Below are 20,339 nucleotides of genomic sequence, written 5' to 3' on the forward strand. Positions count from 1 at the left end.
AGTCAGCATTGACTCAATAAGACATGGACATTAAGGGACTGAAAAAATATAAACCCCATAAATCAAATTCAAATTCTTTTATTTTAAGAGAGATATCTAATATCTTAATTTTAAGAATTAAATAAAATTAATTATACTATTTTATTAATTATAATTGATTATTATAACTGTTTTATATATACGTTGTAATTTCATTTTAATGGGGAATGTAATATTCGTTTATTTATGTTTTAAAGGAAGAAACTTCCAGCTCAAATAGAACAAACTCTGTCAACAATCATCGAATAATGTAAATTAATTATTCATTTATATATAGAAAGTGTAGACATACACTGCTCCCCGATGATTGCGCGCCAATTCGTCCTCAGTCAAAAAGTTCAATGAAAACCTCACAAACATTCTCCACCTTAGGATCTAAAAATATCATCATCAACAATCATATTATTCACTTGTCAATCTAATCATCATCATCATAAACTTCTAGATATACTTGATTTTTATTGCCTTTATTTATGAATCCCGAAAAATAATTCATCATAAATAAATAAGAGTATACAGATAGGCGTGATATGTTGCCATTTTGGTTAGTGCAGAGCTGCACCATCTGATTGAAACTGCAGAGGTCATGATAAGGCTCAGCAGCAAAGTAACAACTGTTCCCCTCCTTTACTTGGCGCTCGCTGAGTAGACTTAAAAACGAAGAAGATTTTGCGAGTGTGCTGCAAAAAGTGCATACCCCACATTGTCTCTCTTCTCTTTCTCTCTCTAGAAAAGCACGCAACAAAAAAAAAATGGGGACGCGACGAGAGACAGAGAGAGAAAGAAGAAGTTGTTGTAGAGAGAGAAGCAAAGAAGGCAAGCCTCCCACAATGCTGCTTCGATTTCTTCTGCTATGGATGCTCTGTTTTCCTTTTGTTTCCTGTGAAGCTGGTCAAGGTGAGCTTCAATTCGCTTGTTCTTCTCTTTTCTCTCTCCTTCATGTATATCAAAGGGGAAAATGTTGATGCTTGAGGATATTTGGATTTAGATTGCTTTCAATGTGTTTTTTGTTAGTGTTGTGCTATCAATTCAGTCATCAATGAAAAACAATGAACATTTTTTTTTTTCTTTTGATCCATGTGATTCTTCAATCTGAATAAATTGGAGCTTGCGCTAAATAAAATGCTTCAGAATTTTATTTTATTTTTTGATTTTTTTCTTTCCTTATTTCTCTTTTTGGTTGGTTTAAATTTTGAATGACGGGGTAACATATTTCAACTTTTTTCACGTTTTAGCTTTTGTGTTTAGTCCATGTATGAAAAGACCTGTGCTGGGTATATTGTTAAATAGAGAACACGAAAATTCGTTATCTTTATCTAACTAATCTCTGGAGCTAACTATTTTGGTTATGGTGAAGGAGTAATCAAGTTTGGATGGTAGGATTTTCACCCTCGTTGGATACTTTGATGATCTTGAGAAGCTTAGAAGTTGTTAGATTGTCCAAACTTTTGAAGAAATTAATTTTAACACCATTTTCTTTTAAAAAAAATTACAAGCTAGGGGAAGTTTGTTAAACTCTACTATTCAGAGTAATAATTGTTATTCTTCTAATGAAAAAAGAGTAATTACTGTTACAAGATTGGAATTTTTTGGGTTTCCTGTGCCTGTTATGCTTTTAAGTAGCACACATATTGCACAAATCATTGCATGCAATTCAACATTGTCTAACGCAAGTGATCAAATTTCATTTTTGCAATCTATTGCCAATCTACGAAATTCATATTGAGATTTACATCTGAAGTGGCAGTTTTTACATGGTTGTAGCTATTTTCTTGGTGAATCTGAGGGTCAATGAACTAGCTTGATTGCTTGCACATGCCACAGGATTAGGATTTTCAAAATTGAGTGAATATTTTGTGTTTTCTCCTCCTTTGATATGCTTTAAATCACTGCAGCACCATTTGCTATGCGGTTAAGCTGTGGGGCTAGTCAAAATGTTCAAACAATACCAACCACTACCCTTTGGCGTAAAGATTTTGGATATATTGGAGGCATAGCCACAAATGCAACTCGTCCAAGTTACATTACCCCACCACTCAACACTCTCCGCTTTTTCCCCTTGTCTGAAGGTCCTGAAAATTGTTACAACATTAATGGAGTGCCAAAGGGTCACTACTCAGTCAGGATCTTTTTTGGACTTGTTAGTCAGTCTAGAGATATCAGTGAACCTCTATTTGACGTCTCTATTGAAGGCACTCAAATATATTCTTTGAAATCAGGTTGGACCAATCACAATGATCAAGTATTTGCCGAGGCCCTAGTGTTTCTTACGGATGATTCTGTTTCAATCTGTTTCCATAGCACTGGTCATGGAGATCCAGCAATCCTTTCTATCGAGATTCTTCAAATCGATGATAAAGCTTATTATTTTGTTCCGCAATGGAGCCAAGGGATAATACTTAGAACAGTTAAAAGACTGAGTTGTGGTTTTGGCCAATCAGGATTTGGCATAGATTATGGTGGGGATGCCAGGGGAGGGGACAGATTTTGGCAAGGCATTAAAAGTTTTGCTCAGGATTCAGATCGACCGAGATCTGTCGAAAGTAGAATAAGTCAGGCTTCACATCCACCAAACTTCTATCCAGAATCTCTTTATCAGTCAGCGCTTGTTAGTACTAATAGGCACCCTGATTTAACATATACATTGGAGGTGGATCCCAACCGAAACTATTCTATTTGGTTACATTTTGCAGAGATTGATAATTCAGTGACTGGTGTGGGGCAAAGGGTCTTTGATATTATGATAAACGATGATCGTGCTTTCAAAGATGTTGACATTGTAAAATTGAGTGGGGATCTTTATACTGCCCTTGTGCTTAATACAACTGTTGGCGTTGATGGGAGGACTCTGACAATTACATTGAGCCCAAAGGAAGGTGATCTCGCCATAATCAATGCCATTGAGATATTTGAGGTTATAATGGCTGAGTCAAAAACTTTATCGGAGGAAGGTACGTGTGCTGATCTCCACCCCTGTTACTGTTTTTTCAGCATGAATATTCATACTAATGATATATGGTATTCATTATATGATTAAAAAAAAAAGAAAACCAGAACTGAATTTGGCAGAGAACGTGAATGACTTTGAAATCCTCAATCAGGATTTGTGTTATGTCATTGGAAACGAGTGATAACATTATGTCCATGCCTAGGAACTGTATTATGATGTTGAATTATACAGTTTGTGCCTTATTTTATTACGCATCTCAAGATACTCAATTTTTGGGTCTATAGCTTATCAAGAGTACAGCGTGGATTTTATGCCACAAGCTGTGCTACGTTCTGATTGAATGTCATATTTGTTAGATCTCTTTTGTCTCCTTATACTTTTCCTTTTCTGACTGCTTTTGTCATGCATCTTCCTTACTTGTTCTCTGATTTATGAACTATTAATTGTAGCAAATGCAGTTTTTGGTAATTGGAATGCATTTGAACTTTTGCAAATTGATCATTGTTCATTTACTCTAGTTAAGGCTTTACAAACATTGAGGACAGCACTGGGGCTTCCGCCCAGGTTTGGGTGGAATGGTGATCCATGTGTTCCTCAGCAACATCCATGGAGTGGAGTGGATTGCCAATTAGACAAAAGTAGCGGCAGCTGGGTCATTGATGGACTGTAATTTCTTGCTATCCTTATGTAAAACTTTTATTATACATTTGATTGTGTGGTAGCATTTAGTGTTGTTCTCATCTCATTAATTCTTTTACTCCTTTTCACTTTAACAATTTGTTCTCTCGAATTGTACCAAAACAGAGAATCAATTTTTTTCTTAAGCACCGGAGCTGATTTCCTTCTGTTAGGAAAGAAGGAAGATTTTTGTGCTTTGGCCGTATGTATTTCTCTATGCATAATGAAAGCTTACATTCAAACAGTAATTAATATATAGGGTTTAATATTTCTCCTGCATACATAGGAGAGTGGGTAGTACCTTATAAGGAGAAGAGAGAGAGTGAAATCCACCTATTTTTACGCGTGTGTGCGCGCGCGTGTTAGGAGAGTGGGTAGGGTCTTATGAAGAGAAGAGAGAAAAAGAGTGAAATCCACCTATGTTTACGTGCGTGTGCGTGCATTTGATATCACCTTGTTTGCTCCTCAACGAGGTAATAACCCTTGCATTGACCCTCCCCCTTCTTAAATTTCTTTTGGGACGATTTTATTTTAAAGAAGGTTTAAATATATTTTGATCCTTATATGTAACACTTATTTTTAATTTGTTTAGTTTTCAATTTAATTCCTACATCGTTTTCAATCTGGTCCTTTCTGTTTGGAGTTATAACACAGTGAAATGTAGGGATCAAATTGAGAGGGAGTATCACATATAAGGACTAGAAATACTATATTTTTACACCATATGCATGACAATCAGTTTCAATCTGGTCCCTATAGAATAACTCGAACCCAATATCACTATGTTATAACGGCAACAAACGACGAGGACGAAGTTGAAAATCCTTGAATGTATAAGGACTAAATTGAAAACTTTTTAAGTATAGAGACTAAATTAAAACAAGTATTACGTATAAGAACAAAAAATATATTATAACCTAAAAAAATCATAGAACTGCACCTTGCAGAGCGAAGAGATTAGTTCCACTGGGGCACAAAGATATTGTATTTTGTGATAAATCTATGTTGAATATTTAATCTCAATATCTCGGTTAATTAGGGTTTGATCTTTTATGAACAGTGGTCTTGACAATCAAGGTCTGAAGGGTTACTTGCCAAATGACATATTCAGACTAGCTAATCTACAGATCCTGTGAGTTCTAAAAGGTTTCCTTAGTATTTTGGATAAAAATTTATGTCTCAATATTTATCTCACTACATAGATGTATGTATGTATGTATTATGCATGATATATCAGTGACAATAAAACCATACTTATGACTTGAGTAATTTGTCCACTTTATTTTTTTCCTATTTTTAACTCATTATTTGCTAATAAGCAGAAACAACCAGCAGGTTCATTTGCCTATTCCTTATTCTTATTAGCTTATGCATTACAGAAATTTGAGTGGAAACAGCATCCATGGAGCAATTCCATCCTCACTTGGTACAATAACTAGCCTGCAAGTGCTGTAAGTGATTTCTTCCTCTTTTTCTTCTCATAAAATTTTTCCATTGTTTTGAGTTTCTGAAAGTTGTGCACCGTGTCATTCCATAAATGGTTGTCTTGGCTTTGGCTATCTAATTAATGTCATTTCTGAATGCCATTGGCTTTGGCTATCTAATTAATGTCATTTCTGAATGCCATGGAATCATGCAGTGATCTGTCCTATAACATTTTCAATGGATCAATTCCAAATAGCCTAGGACAGTTGACATCATTACAAAGACTGTAAGATTCTCTAGTGTTTGTTCATATGACAAATATGAAGTCAACAAATCTGTATTAAAATGTCTTCCTGCAGGAATCTTAACAGCAACATCCTGTCTGGAAGGGTCCCAGCAACTCTTGGAGAAAGACTGCTGCACAGAGCCAGCTTCAAGTATGTTATCCATGACTAAGCTATAGACAAAAGTTATTGAATACGTATGCGACGAGAGGAGATACCATATGTTATTTATTCCGTTTCTTTACGCAGAGTAATTAATGTTTCTAAGTCTAACTTTTAGATGGCTGCAGTTTTACTGACAATGCAGGTCTGTGTGGTATACCTGGATTGCCTTCATGTGGACCTCATCTTTCTTCCGGGGCCAAAATTGGCATTGGCTTAGGTGCTTCTTTTATATTTCTCCTTCTTATTACCTGTTCAGTTTGTTGGTGGAAAAGGAAGCAGAATATCCTCCGAGTTCAGCAAATTGCAGGTAAGGGATATTCGTCATTTGTGGATTGCAGTTATACTAACAAAACTTAGTGTGTTTGTTCCACTTCCACTGAAGTCAATAAAATGGGTTACATTTCATATTGAGCTAAGCTTAGTTTGGCTTTAATTGCCTAACTTTAAGCCTAGGTTGAATTTGGGAAAATGTTGTATGAAAATTTATGCTCCTTCTCCCCTGCAGTAAGGGCAGCAGCTCCGTATGCAAAAGCAAAGACCCATTTTACACGTGACGTTCAGATGACAAGGCCTCTTAATCATGGCAACACCCGCATTGCTGCTGAGAGTGGGCCTATCTTGCTTTCATGATACCATCCCATCATTCTGATACCCAATGAAGTCTGCCTTGGTATTCTTCTGTTTCCTGCCTTCAATTGGATTTTATTTTTCAAATTGGAGAACCGGCCTCCTGATTTCTTGAATGATTGGCAGTGTAATCTGATCTTCTGATGGCTCTCCTCCTTACCATGTTTAAATATTGAAAGTTCCTTGAGACCATTGAATCACTTCTTACGTGCTGAGAACCCTCCTGGTAATTTGTAAATCAGAAAATTTTGTCCATTATCATGTTTAATTTTTTTTCTTTCTACTGTCCTATTTGAGACTATATAGAAGATTTATTTTTTCTTCCATCTGTTAGAGAATTTTTTAGTAGTAAGCTTTTATGGTTGAATTGGTTATAGAAATCATATTGTTATACTGTTCATTAAAGAACTAAGGATAGAGAATTAACAAAATCCAGACCAGCCAGACAATTCTTTCAATTTCTTTTTTAGTGTGACGATCTATATTTTTTTTTGGAAGAATAGTGTGACGATTTATTATGCTTTCGGCAGTGTACTGAAAATCCTGCAAGTATTATAGTGAAAGTATAAGTATTCTCTTTACCAAAATTGTGAACCAATTATCAATTCAGGTAGTTGACACTATTTGGACTAGCAATTTAGATTGCAGGAAGTTTTAACTGCAATCAACTAATAAAAATGCATAAAATTAAAATATTTTTGGATTTTGAAGTTTGACAAGAACAATGAGAAATTACAAGTGATGGAAAAATAATGGGTTGGAAGAACTTCGGGGTAGATTTCACCTAGCTTTCCAAACTCGTAAATAATCCAAGTTCAATTTTCTTTTCACATTTCCTATCAATGATTTAGTTTTTGCATTTTATTTAAACTCAAGTCATTGTTAAATTAAGCTTTTGATTAACTAAGTATTCCTAATTCCTTAGCTCAATCTCAATTGAATTAAACATTAAGAGCTGAAGATCCTAAGAAAATCACATGCGTTCATATTACATTAAGAGCTGAAGATCCTACGATCCTAAGAATTATGTTGTAGGAAAAGTGATTGTGTTATGTTATAGAGATTCGTTTTGCGTGCCAGAGTTTTTTTTTTTTTTGTTTCAAAAATTGCGGGTCCCACAAAATGTTGTGTGTAGAAAAATTGTTGTGGTCATGTTAAATGATAGATGCAAAACCCTATATATATATATATATATATATATATATATATATATATATATGGATTTTATAAGAGTTATGTTGTAGAAAAAGTGATTGTGTAATGTTATAGAGATTCGTTTTGCGTGCCGTAGTTTTTTTTCTTCTTCAAAAAGTGTGGGCCCCACAAAATATTGTGTGTGTAGGAAAGTTTGTTGTGTCATGTTAAATGACAAATGCAAATCCCTAGATATATATAGGGTTCGCTTTTTCTGCAGTTATTGTAGATAAGTTATCTGCAGTAAGCCCAATACAACGACGTTTTGGGGCGGAAATCATGGTATTTTTGTAATTTTAATTTATTTCAGGGTTATAATAGTATTTATATTTATAATTTTTTAAGATTTCAATACCAAAACGACGTCGTTTTGGAAATAAATGCAGATAACTTATCTGCATTAACTGCAGAAATATTTTTCCCATATATATATATATATATATATATATGGGTTTGATGTTTGTCATTTTAAATGATACAAGTTATGTCATTTTAAGAGAGATAGACACAAGGAATGGAAATCATAAGAGAAAAAGTAGTTGGTTTTTTTTTTTTAAATTTAAATTTTAAATAAAAAAAATTATTATGTGTTTATCTCTCTCTTAAAATTACATAACTTTATGTCATTTAAAATGACAAATACTTTATATATATATATATATATGGGTTTTATAAAAGTTATGTTATAGAAAAAGTGATTGTATTATGTTATAGAGATTCGTTTTGCGTGCCGTAGTTTTTTTTTTTTTTGCTTCAAAAAATATGGGCCCATAAAATGTTGTGTGTGTAGGAAACTTTTTGTGATTATGTTGCATGATGAATGCAAAGTGGGCGGTCTGCCCTGCCCCGCCCCACCCCGCCATCAACCCGCTAAAAAATGAGTCAGCCCGCCCCGCCCCGCTTTTGAAAGTGGGCTGAAAAACTCAGCCCCCCACCCCGTTTAGCGGGTTGGCCCGCCAGCCCAAGCCTATATTACACTGACCCGCCTCAGCCCGTCTATGCCCGCCATCAACCCGCCAAATTATGTTTGTTTATGCGTTGATAACTACAATAGCAATATGCCCAAGGCTCTGTTTGATTTTTATTTTATAAAACAATTTTTTTTTTTTTTAAGAGTAGAAAAATAAAAAAAGATGTTTGTTAATCAGTGTTTTGTACAAGTAATTCTGAAAACAACATCTGATTTTCAGTTTTTAAAACCAAATTTACAGAACACATTTATCATGTTTTGGTTGTGTTTCAATTTTTTACTCCCAAAATTTATGTTTCACTAACATCGACATGGGACACGACACGACAGCATGTTAATTCTAAAAAATATTAAATTTCGACACGTTAGGACACATTTTGATATTCAATAATATTTTTAATATAATTTATATTTAATACATATAACAGCTCATAATAAGTCATATAATCAATTAAATATTCAAATTTTATAACATAAATATATATAAAAAAAATTCAAGCCTTATTACATTTTCAGGTCAAATTTCACAATAGAAAATATTTGATTTATAAATTAATTTTTCATATTTAGTTAAAAAGATAAAGATAAAATAAAATTTAGATTAAAAAAAAAGTATCAAAAAATATTGATTACGTATCAAATATTGAACCCACCCCCCCCAAAAAAAAAGTGTCCGTGCATCAGATCCCAAAACAACAAAAACATCTAAAACAAGAACTTCAGTAATGGCACGATGAAAATTATTTGAAAATGGAAAAGCTAAAATTAACATTGTGCCTACAAGCTCTTGTAGCCGCCCAATATGTTCTTATGGTTTTTGGTGTGATTGATAGCTTTTTCCGTTTTTTTGCTTCAAAATCACATTCTAGAAACAAATCTACCAAACAATTTTTTTGTTTTTTTAACTTTTGAAACTATTTTCAAAATAATGTTATTAAATGAATTTTTTTCATCTATTATTCTACAAAATAGTTTTTAAAAGTTACTTTACAAAACAATTTTAAGAACCAAAAACCTTGACCACAATCTTAGTTACCGAAATTACGGTGAAAGAAAAAAATAATGAATACACAGAAACAAGCTAACCTAGCTCAAGCAAAGTCAATCTTGGAGTTCTTGATTCCGTTTCATTGTAGATTAATGATCAACAATTAAAATGACTATTTTATCTTTTCCATTTTAACAATTTTTTCATTAAATATCAAATAAATAGCTACGATGCCTGAATAACATGATCATGATAAAATGATAAATTAAAGGGTTTATTCCCAGGGAAATATTACTCTCATTTTACATGAGGTAGTTATCTCATTTTCTCTCACTTCGAAAATCGTGCCCCTTCTTTTTTCTTTTTCTTTTTTGCTTTTAAAAAGTGGGTCCTACTTGGATTCTCTCTGTAACATGAGAGAACTACTCTCATGTTACATGAGAGTAATATTACCCAATATAGGAAAAAGTGTGTATAATTTTAAAGGATGTAAAGTTGTATCATTTTAAGAGAGAGAAAGAGATAGATAAAGTAGGAGAGAGAGTTGACAAAAAAAATAAAGGTGTGGGTCCCACCTCTTTGTGAGAGTGAAAGGATGTAAGTTGTGTAATTTTAAATGATAGACACTTTTCCCTAAAATATAATGGTTCCACATGAATGATAGTGATAATTTACGTAGTTTGTGCCAATCCATTCATTTCAAGGCTCCAGATATACATGTTCTATTTTAGTTAGAAAGGTAAAACGGCTACCAGTCTAAAGAGTACAGAATATTTTTCGTCTTGAACTAGTTGATTTGGGAACCTCTTCTACTCATCTCATATAATATCATTACTATCTTTACCCTCTCTCTGGAAGAAACTCTTTGACTCTGATGCATATGATAACATAACAACAAACCCAAGGGACATTTGACCATACTGCCTCTTTTTTTAATATAATTTACCTGAATGCCACGAATTCAAAAAAAAATTCCAAACTGCCACGGTACCATAGTCGCTGAGGTAGTCAGCTACGATGGGACACGTGTCACTTTCTCAATGGCTGGAAGGTCTGATTGCACCAAATTAGCTAACTACCTCAACTACTTTGGGTTGAATGAGTTGCATGTCCATTCACTGGGAACGTGACACGTGTCCCGTCCATAGTAGCTGACTATCTCAGCGACTACGGTACTGTGACAGTTTGAAAAAAAAATTCTACTCCATGGCATTCAGGTATATTATATTCAAAAAGATGGTAGAATGGTCAATGTCCCCAAACCCTACTACTGTAAAATTATAACTGCAAACTTATTGCTAAAATAGTAACCTAACTTTCCACATATATCTGAATTATTGTTGAGACCAAGAAAAGTAAAAATGTTAAGTTCGACTAATAAAATATGATGAATTGCACTTCCAACCCGCTGGAAATGCAGGATGTTTCCTCAGGATATGCCTATTATATGCTCTCCATAAATATATAGCAAGATCCAGTGCGCTATCTTAAGACTAATAAATGATGGAGATTATTTAGTTGCTCCAACTAAGGAGTTTCTTTGTTAAATTTTATCTTGATGAACACTAGAGTCTAGAGGGGTATAATATATTTGCTAGCTATAATACTTAAACTCAAGAAGAAAAAAACAACTTGCTAGGCGTTTTCTGAATCACTTGAACCAGCACGAGCATCCGGATTTAATTCCTCTGCAGCGTCGTCAACTATCCTCCATCTGTTAGATGCACCAACAGTAATCAAATTTTAGCTTAGCTTAACATTGATCAAAGTCAAAACCATGTTTTACTCTATACCTCTCAAGCACAAACTTCCCTTCTTTGTACATTTCATTCTTGTCATGTGCTACAACCTGAATAAATCCAAACTCATTATTACTTCAAAGTTCAAACTGCTTTGAGCTCATCAAAAAGTGATGCGGCTATATGGTGATAAGACCAATTTAGATTGAAGCAGGAACACAGAAAGACTCAACCTAGTGCTTTATACCAAAGATGTTACCTTGTGTGTTTCTACAGATAATCCTTCTAAATAAATCCAGAAGCGATCTCTTTCCTAATGGCATTAAAAGTTTAAATAATTTGGGATTCTCTGCGAGTGCAATTGAATCATTTTCCATGACATCTTGTTTAATTTCTGTCCAAACAGGACGACATTAAACAAATCTAGAGTTTTATAGCATCAATTTCAATTACTTTCTCGTGGGATAGAAAACAATCTCTTAATAGTAACTTACACTTAAAAAGATGACAAGCACCCAAAATGCAGCTCACTTTTTTTCATGGTAGATCATAAACGAATTACATATACAAAATAGATAGGGAAACCAGAAAATTCTTTCCTGTTTGTTCATTTATTAGCAATAAAATTGTTGGAAACTTGAAATATGGTCAATTTGAGCGTTTCATATGGTTTTATTTTATGGATACGATTCATAGTATTCATGGGGTTATAGACATCTAGAAATATCAGATTTTAAATTTCTGATTTGCCAACATCAAATTGATTGCTAATTTAAACTTTCAAGACTCATCCCCAATCCCAAATTAATGACGTCAAGGAACTTTCTCCTGTGTAAAATACTAAGTGGAACCCCCAGATTGAATTCCAATTTCTTTAACACTAAAGAACAACAATTAAAAAAAAGTTAGAGAATTTCTAAAGTTGAGTTTTAATTAGCATTATTACTCGTTAGACTATTCTCGTATTTTTAAACTCTTCCCAAAAGAAGTCCCATTTCTTTAGACTTGTCACTTCTGAAACAAAACATATCAAACTTAACGAACTCCATGAAATAAAATCCACAAGCCCATAAAATTTTCCCATAAATTCTATTGATTAAATCTTCACAAAATTCCATATTAATAACAAGCTTTAGGATGCTTATCCCTTATAGTGACCAAAAGTATGACAAGAAAGGGAAAAAAAGGTGCAAAGGTAAAGCTTACATATTTCCATCCGAGAATTTGTCCACAGCAGCAACAAAATACATCTTCAACTGTGTGCATTCCAGACATCATCAATCTCTCCACCTGAGGCCCAAGCATTATATTCACCCTATCAGAGGCCAAAAATTAACAAACAAGGACATTGGAAACAGTCAGTCAAGAAGATGCTAGGTAAGGTGATGATTGGTGAAAAAAAGGTGCTACTTGTCTGAACCAGAAGAAAATTATAATTTTTTATATCACTAATAAACCCATAATGTTTCAATCCATTTTCCAAATCAACAGAGGAAAAGATGCTTAAGGGTGTAGTAAGGGCCCTGCAAGGGTGGGACTACTAAATTCATCCGTTGCCAAATACTGAACAGATATCAAAGTAGGTCTATATGAAAGTGCACTACTAAACCTGAGAAAAAGTAGGGAAAGGCAGGGGGCAAGGAATAGAAGCAAACATTGCAAATAACTTACACATTGCTGACAAGGTAAGCCCTCCCTCGACTGCAGTTGAAGGACTGATCATCATAGGAAAACAAAACAGAGTCAAACAGGTAGGACATATGAAATGACTCGTACACAAGCAACTGGGTACATTTTTTCAACAATGGAACAAGTAATAGCAGTTACAATAATTATCTAGGACATGACTGAATTTGACTGTTGATCTTGTTTTTATGTTCTTGGGTATTTATAACTTGTTCTACGCTGTTACAAATTGTAGCAAGCATAAAGATAGTTTACAACAGAAATGTGAAAGAATTGTCAGTAACTAGCCTCTTTATTAAGCAGTCAAATTATATTACAGTGGGGGATGGAAAAAATACTCGGTTTTGGTTGGATAAGTGGGTTCCCAAGGTGAATAGATTGTTGGATGTTGCTGTTGACTTGATCCCTGAATCTGATCTTGCGAAGACTGTTGATGACTTTGTGGTGCAGGATGGTTGCTGGGATTGGAATAGACTTAACCATCTCCTTCCAGCTGATATACTTTCTTGGATTTCTGGAATTGTCCCCCCATCCCCGGATGATGGAGAAGAACGAGTTATTTGGGGATGCTTCTAACAATGGGGCTTTCTCAATCAAGTCCCACTTATAGACTGCTCAATCCCGTTTCTGATTCCGATGCTAGGAGAAACTGGTCTTTAGCTTGGGAGTGGGATGGTCCTCAAAGAATTAGGAATTTCCTTTGGCTCCTCATTGGTGAAAATCTGTTTACAAATGATGCTAGAAATAGAAGACACATGGGGTTTGGGAGCTTGTGCTTGCGTTGCCACTTCCTCGTGGAGGATTGCCTACATATATTTAGGAATTGTAGCTGGTCTAGAGCTCTTTGGTTAAAGGTGGTTGACAGGGAGCAGAGGCGTCAGTTTTTTAACTTAAATTTCCTGGACTGGTTGGAATCTAATCTAAGTAGGAGGAAGGCTAGATCCCATCAGCCAAGATGGAACATCCTTTTTGGTGTAATTTGTTGGATGATTTGGCTAGAGAGTAACAACTTCATTTTCAAAGGCTGCAGTAAAACCCAAAACTATGTTATTGCTAGAGCCAAATCTTTCACTGAGAACATTTTGCTTGCTGAGAGAACTCTCTCTAGTGCTGGGATTCCTCCTAGCTGGAAACAGGAAATATTTATCAAATGTCAATTCCCTCCCATTGGCTGGATTAAGTTGAACACAGACGGGGCTTGTAAATGGGATACCAGAAAAAATGGGTTGTGGTGGTGTGATTAGAGACTGCAATGGTCGATGGATTGTGGGCTTCTCAAAGAATCTTGGTAGAGGCAATTCCCAAGTTGCTGAATTATGGGGAGCTCTTATTGGTCTTGACTTAGCTTGGAGGAAAGGTTTTAAATCTGTTTTGCTGGAGCGTGATTCCTCTACAATGGTCACTCTCTTGGTTAGAGGCTGTGAGCCTCATAAACCTTGCTACAACCTGGTTCATAAAATCCAGACTCTTGTTAATCGTCCTTGGATAGATAATATCTCCCATTCGCATAGAGAAGGTAATATGGTTGCTGATTGGATGGCTAATATCTCCCTATCCCAAGACTGGAATACTGTCCTGTTTGAAGAAACCCCCACCCCCCCCAAACACCCACCCACCCACCCCCAAAGGGCTGCGTCTTGCTTGTGCAGAATGATATTATGGGTGTTTCTACACCCAGGCTTGTTTGTAAATTGTTTTTCTTTCCCTTTATTTCCAAAAAAAATAAAATTATATTACAGGAATTCATGTGTATTTAAATATAAGAAGACTAAAACTACCAAAATCATCAAGGTATAATAATTCAATTTCTTTTTCAAAGCAACACCAATTACAGATATTGGTCCACTGTCAACTCTTTACGTATAAGCTCAAGCAAAAACGTAAGGTTAGAACAATATGCATCTTCCATTACAGGATAATGCTAACACATAAAATATCCAAAAAAGGGCAACATGGTGCAATACAACTCCTGCTATGCGCAGGGTCCAAGGAAGGGTCAGATCCATTGTGTGGGTCTATAGTAGGGAGCTACAACTGTATCATGTTTAGCAACAGCAACTAAAAAGGCAAAATAAACAAATTCTAAACAGCAATATGTAGAGGAGATCTCACTCCTAAAAGCCAGGCCGATATGAGGGGAGAGCCTTCATTTTAAATGAGGTTCCTTGTCTAACACCCACAACGAAAGAAGTGAAGTAGTGAAAGTGTGAGGAAACAAAATGGTAAGAAACCAAAAGGCAAGTGACTCAAAAGCAGTCTAATAAACCCTAGTAAATTTCTTTCTAGTTTGAATATAAAAAAACAAAATCTTGTTCCAAGTTATTTCTTTGGTCTCTGATGGGCTATGACTAGTGGGCCCAAGTTCAGCAATGCAAATTAGTTAGTGAATTAGCTAGTTTGTTAGGGAAACTATTCTAGAATATTCCTAGAGTATAGAATAAAAGGAATGTGTGTAGGGTGATAGGGGGATATTGAGTATTTTGGTGAATTGGGTTTTGGAAAGGATCTCTTTGGCCTAGGTATTTTGGCTTGAGAGTGAGTGAGGTCTTTTGGTGTTTTATTTGTTATTCCTTTGTATTTCTTGTTATCTCTTTGTTATGCTTACTAGTTAGTGTCTCTGATGAATATTGAGATAATGGAAGTATTTTACTGTTCAATTGTTGTTATCTTTGCTGTTGAATATTTTGGGTTCCATCAATTTAGGAATATTGAGATAAAACAAACGCGGAAGAAGAAGATAGTGGAAGAGACGAAAAAGAAGTAGCAGATGAAGAAGAAGAAAAGGAAAAAGAGGCGGCAGCAAAAGAGAAAAATGACATGGAAAACAATAAGAAGAGGGAGGAGGAGAAAGAAACGATTCTGGGAAGAAACGGGTCGTATGTGGGTAAGATGGGAACCGGGTCAAAATTTGGATCCGGGTTTTTGGGTTGTCCAGCTCTCATCAATAGAGACACATCAATAGAGACACACAAATAGATGGAACCCAAAATATTCAACAGCAAAGAAAACAACAATTGACAGTAAAATACTTCCATTATCTCAATATTCATCAGAGACACTAACTAGTAAGCATAACAAAGAGGTAACAGGAAATACAAAGGAATAACAAATAAAACACCAAAAGACCTCACTCACTCTCAAGCCAAAATACCAAGGCCAAAGAGATCACAAGAGATCCTTTCCAAAACCCAATTCACCAAAATACTCAATATCCCCCTATCACCCTACACACACTCCTTTTATTCTATACTCTAGGAATATTCTAGAATAGTTTTCCTAACAAACTAGCTAATTCACTAACTAATTTGCATTGTTGAACTTGGGCCCACTAGTCATAGCCCATCAATACTCCCCATTCAAAATTCACCTTGTCCTCAAGGTGAGGAAGAGAATAGGGGATGTAATTGAACATCCACCAGGATCCCATCGCACATGAAGCATAGGTCGCGCCGCCGTTGTTCCACCGTTTCCTCCGACGACAAGCAGCAACATCGCGCCATCCTCCTCTGGTTCACGTTGGTGTTGCTCACTATTTCTCCTTGTGTGGAACCCTGCCTTTCTCCTGGGGCATACATCATCAGCCCCTGTGCAAAAAGTAAGTCATTGGCCTTGTTAGTAAAGAACTGAGCCCGTTTCCCCCATCATTATAACTTGTGCTAGTGGGCTTTTGCTGAAATGAATTGGACCCATTTTGAATGCCCAAGCTCACTCCTCCATCATCATGTTTCTAGTTTACAGAGTTATTGGGTTGTTGTTGAGCCCCATTGGTTTTGACATTACCACTTGAATTGGGCTTGTGGTGATAAGTGTTTGGCCCATTTCGTGAACTAGACCCCAATCCCCAAATTCCTTCTCCATTTGTATTATTGGAACAGGCTATAATATATTGTCCTGATCCAGGCCCATTATAATTCAACCCACTACAGCTCACTGCTCACCGTCTTCCCAGTAACCATCTCTTTCTCTTCGTTTCTTTCAAGCTTTTCTTTCTCACATTGAGCTAACAACCTAATGCCCTCCATATATGCTACTGATTGCAACCAGATTTTAGCGCGAATCTCCGCCTTCATCTCTTCCTCATGTTTTTCTTGTTCTTCTTCTTCAACCTCTACCTCTTGCTTTTCTTCCTCTTTTTTAATTTCTTTTGATCCTTTTTTGTACGCCTTTACTTCTGCACCTTCCCCTCGATTTGTTTCCTTAAGACCAGTTAGGAATGTTGTTCGAGCTTCGTATGGTTTCCCGTGAACAAAGCTGTGGAATCTTTGCAGGACTGCCGAGCGAAATCCCTCCCATGTGATTTTTGGATTTCTTGGTTTCCACCATTGGAACCACCACTTCGCCCTTCCCTCAAAACAACTTGAAGCTATCGCCACTTGTTTTTCAACAGAGATTTGATTCACCTTAAGATAATGCTCCGCCTGCAAAATCCACCCATATAGATATTCGTCAGTGAAGTAGGGAACCTCCTCCCTTTGGTTTAGTGTCGCATGTGAGACTCTCTCTCCACAATCACCACCATGAGCAACAACTTTTTTTTTTCAATAACTGATCTCCTTTCCCATGGGTCCGCTCGATCAATGAGCTCCATTATCGTCTCTCTCAATTGACGAACAGAGTCTTCGACTTCACCCATTCTTTCCTCCACACGATCCAAGCTCTTCTCAACCTTCGTCAATCTGTCTTCCATTTTTATTTTTATTTTTCAGATCTGGATCAAAGAGCACTCCCAGGATTGTAGTGCTTTGATACCAACTTGATGGAACCTACTTTTATAATACTGAAAATGATGAAAACAGACATGGAGCCAAGCTCCTTACAAAGATAAAATGCAGAAAATAAACACCAAAAGACCTCACTCACTCTCAAGCCAATATACCTAGGCCAAAGAGATCCCAAGAGATCCTTTCCCAAAACCCCACTCCAAATATTCTGAATACATGCATACCTCACACTCCCACACTCCCTTCTTATATCCAATTATTTAGGAATATTCTAGAATAAATTCCATAACAAACTAACTAACCCATTATCTTAAGCCCATCACTAATTATCTCAGCCCATCAGTCTCTTGCATCAAAATAAGTGAGAAAAAAAAATACATGGCTCCACACACATCCTTCCACGGGCTCTACAAGAAGAGATCTGTGTCTTAGAGAAAAGGCACACCGGTTTATTTGATCGCCCCCTCTTTCTTTATGTTCCCTTTTGGTCCAGTGGTATGTCAACTCATGACAGGGAACGCTTACGCCATGACTCAGATCTTGAATGTTCCTTTTCTTAGGTTGAAGAGAAAAAAGAAAAGAGAGCGAGAGAGAGGTAAGTTGGGGGGCGGGTCAATTGCTTTCCAAATCCATGGGTACCCTCTAATCAGAAAAATTTGCAGTGGAGTTGTGGACTGAAACATGATCTACATACATATTTAAAACTTCTCCCAAAAAGTAAACTTCTATTGTTCTCTCATTAAAGTTATTCCAGTTTTTAAAAGGAAAATCTTCAATAGCCTCAATTTCCCCCTAAGAGATTTATTAATTAACCTATGAGAAAAGTCATCTGTTTCATCATTACCTACATGATGCAACATTGGTTTCTACATATGGTCTCCCTCACTGAGTTTTCATCCAACAGCTTATTACTACGATTCCAAAACCGTTAATTCATAGCATAGGACTCATGAAATAAACATTTCCCCTCTATTTCCAACCTAACATCATATTATATATATAATTTATCAGAAAGTGCCATAGAACATAATCTGCAGACCCTGCCCAATGGATCCCGAGAAAAATCTATAAAAAATGATTGCAATCCAATTACTGCCAATAAATAATCCCCAAAAAATAAAATAAAATATTAACCTTCCACACAGTTTCTGATTGATTTCCAAAGAAGTAGTCAAAATTCAATCTTTCACCAATAAAATTGATCATAATACAGAAAAAGTGAGGCTTTCATTCATTCTTCTTCTTTTATTCTTCAGGTTTTCAAATTTGAAATCAGAATAAGACAGCTAAGAAAAAAGGGAGAAGGAAATAGAGTACCCGAGAGAGAACATCATCAGCAAGGACAAGAGGTGTATAGCAGAATCTGCATCTGTAAGATCTGCCATCCAAATCAAGAAGAAAAACCCTCCCCATCTAACTTAACCCTGAACCTCGCTCTCTCATAACACACGACACAACGAAAGAACAGCAACCTATGCACGACAATCTCAACAACTCACTCGCAAAATCCTATAGTGCCCTGTTGCCACCTCGCGTTACTGGTAACTTGAGGGAAAATAGTCAAATTAATCATGTTTACTTTTTTCGGAATGGATATACTCACAATTTAATAGTCAAATTACTCATGTTTCCTTTTTTTTTTTTTTTGGGAATGGTTATATTTATAATTATTGTTGTTAAAATCTCGATTTATCACTATGATTTTATATTTTTACAAAAAATATTCATCAAAACGATTTTACTAATATTCCAAACGCTTTTTACGATTTTTTTACATTACGATTTTACACTTTCGATCTTTTAATCCCCTTCCTATTTTACTTAAGGTTTCGATTTTAACAACTTTGTTTATAATATATAAACAGGGATATTTTCACTCTCAAAATTTTTCACTACCAACTTACTACATATCTAATCACCATTAGATTAACATTTTCTCTCTCTTCAAAAACTTATTAACATTTTACCTCTCTTCAAAAAAAATTTAACATTCTCTCTTTGATCCAATAGTGATGTGATAGGTAGTAAGTTAGTAGTAAGAATTTTTTATAGTTAGAATATCCTCATTCATAATATATATATATATATATATATATATATATATATATATAGGTAGGATCATTTGACACCGGTGTCAAATTTGAAATTTGACACCTTATCTGATAGCCGTTAGATCAAAAAAGATCAACGAGTCTGATTTGTAAGCATGTGACACCATTGATCTTTTTTGATCTAACGGCTATCAGATGAGGTGTCAATTTTTAAATTTGACACTGGTATCAAGGATCCTACCTATATATATATATATATATATATATATATTATATAATTTTTTTGGTAAACTATATATTAAACACTTTAATATTGAACGAAATTTATTTATGATATTCAAAGCATTGAATTTGAAATCGTCGTTTAGAAAATATTTTACCTACCAAAAATTTAAAAACTTTAACTTTATAATAGTAATTAATTAAGGTCCTTAATTATAATAGCAAAGTATTTTGATAATATTTATTAATTAAAAATAAATCATACATATCATCTATGTTGTACCGACACTGATACGGGACACGATAAACAACACGACACGCCGACACATTAATTATAAAAAATATCATATTGAGACACGTTTTGATATTAAAAAATAATTTTAATATATATAATATAATGTACATTTAATACATATAACAACCCATAATAAGTTATGTAACCAATCAAATATTCAAATTCTATAATATAAATATAAACAAAAATAATTTTCCGTATCTTATTAATTTTTCATGTCAAATTTCTTAACAAAAAAATTAATTTGTAAATTATTTTTTCATGTTTAGTTAATAAAATAAAATTTAGTTCTAAAAAAAACATAT

The 20,339-nt window shown here is 34.9% G+C and overlaps 2 protein-coding genes across 2 annotated transcripts; one reads left to right on the top strand and one right to left on the bottom strand.

Moving 5' to 3' along the window:
• Nucleotides 1–870: 870 nt before the first annotated feature.
• On the top strand, nt 871–6,171 carry LOC133314044 (receptor-like protein 4). The gene is made up of 9 exons (XM_061515481.1): nt 871–936; nt 1,935–2,990; nt 3,508–3,655; nt 4,728–4,799; nt 5,047–5,118; nt 5,307–5,378; nt 5,452–5,529; nt 5,667–5,861; nt 6,051–6,171. Exons 1-9 carry the CDS (start codon nt 897–899, stop codon nt 6,169–6,171), a joined length of 1,854 nt encoding a protein of 617 aa, XP_061371465.1. The 5' UTR covers nt 871–896.
• A 4,465-nt stretch (nt 6,172–10,636) lies between these two features.
• Nucleotides 10,637–19,002, bottom strand: LOC133314031 (protein yippee-like At5g53940). Its single transcript, XM_061515459.1, has 5 exons — nt 18,784–19,002; nt 12,731–12,774; nt 12,266–12,374; nt 11,114–11,169; nt 10,637–11,034 (listed from the first exon to the last, which is right to left on the bottom strand). Exons 1-5 carry the CDS (start codon nt 18,877–18,879, stop codon nt 10,956–10,958), a joined length of 384 nt encoding a protein of 127 aa, XP_061371443.1. The 5' UTR covers nt 18,880–19,002; the 3' UTR covers nt 10,637–10,955.
• Between the last annotated feature and the right edge of the window lie 1,337 nt (nt 19,003–20,339).

The sequence above is a fragment of the Gastrolobium bilobum genome, unplaced genomic scaffold, assembly GCF_033153095.1.
Source record: "Gastrolobium bilobum isolate Gb01-03AN ecotype WA unplaced genomic scaffold, APGP_CSIRO_Gbil_v1 utg589, whole genome shotgun sequence".
In the NCBI taxonomy this organism is placed as follows: Eukaryota; Viridiplantae; Streptophyta; class Magnoliopsida; order Fabales; family Fabaceae; genus Gastrolobium; species Gastrolobium bilobum.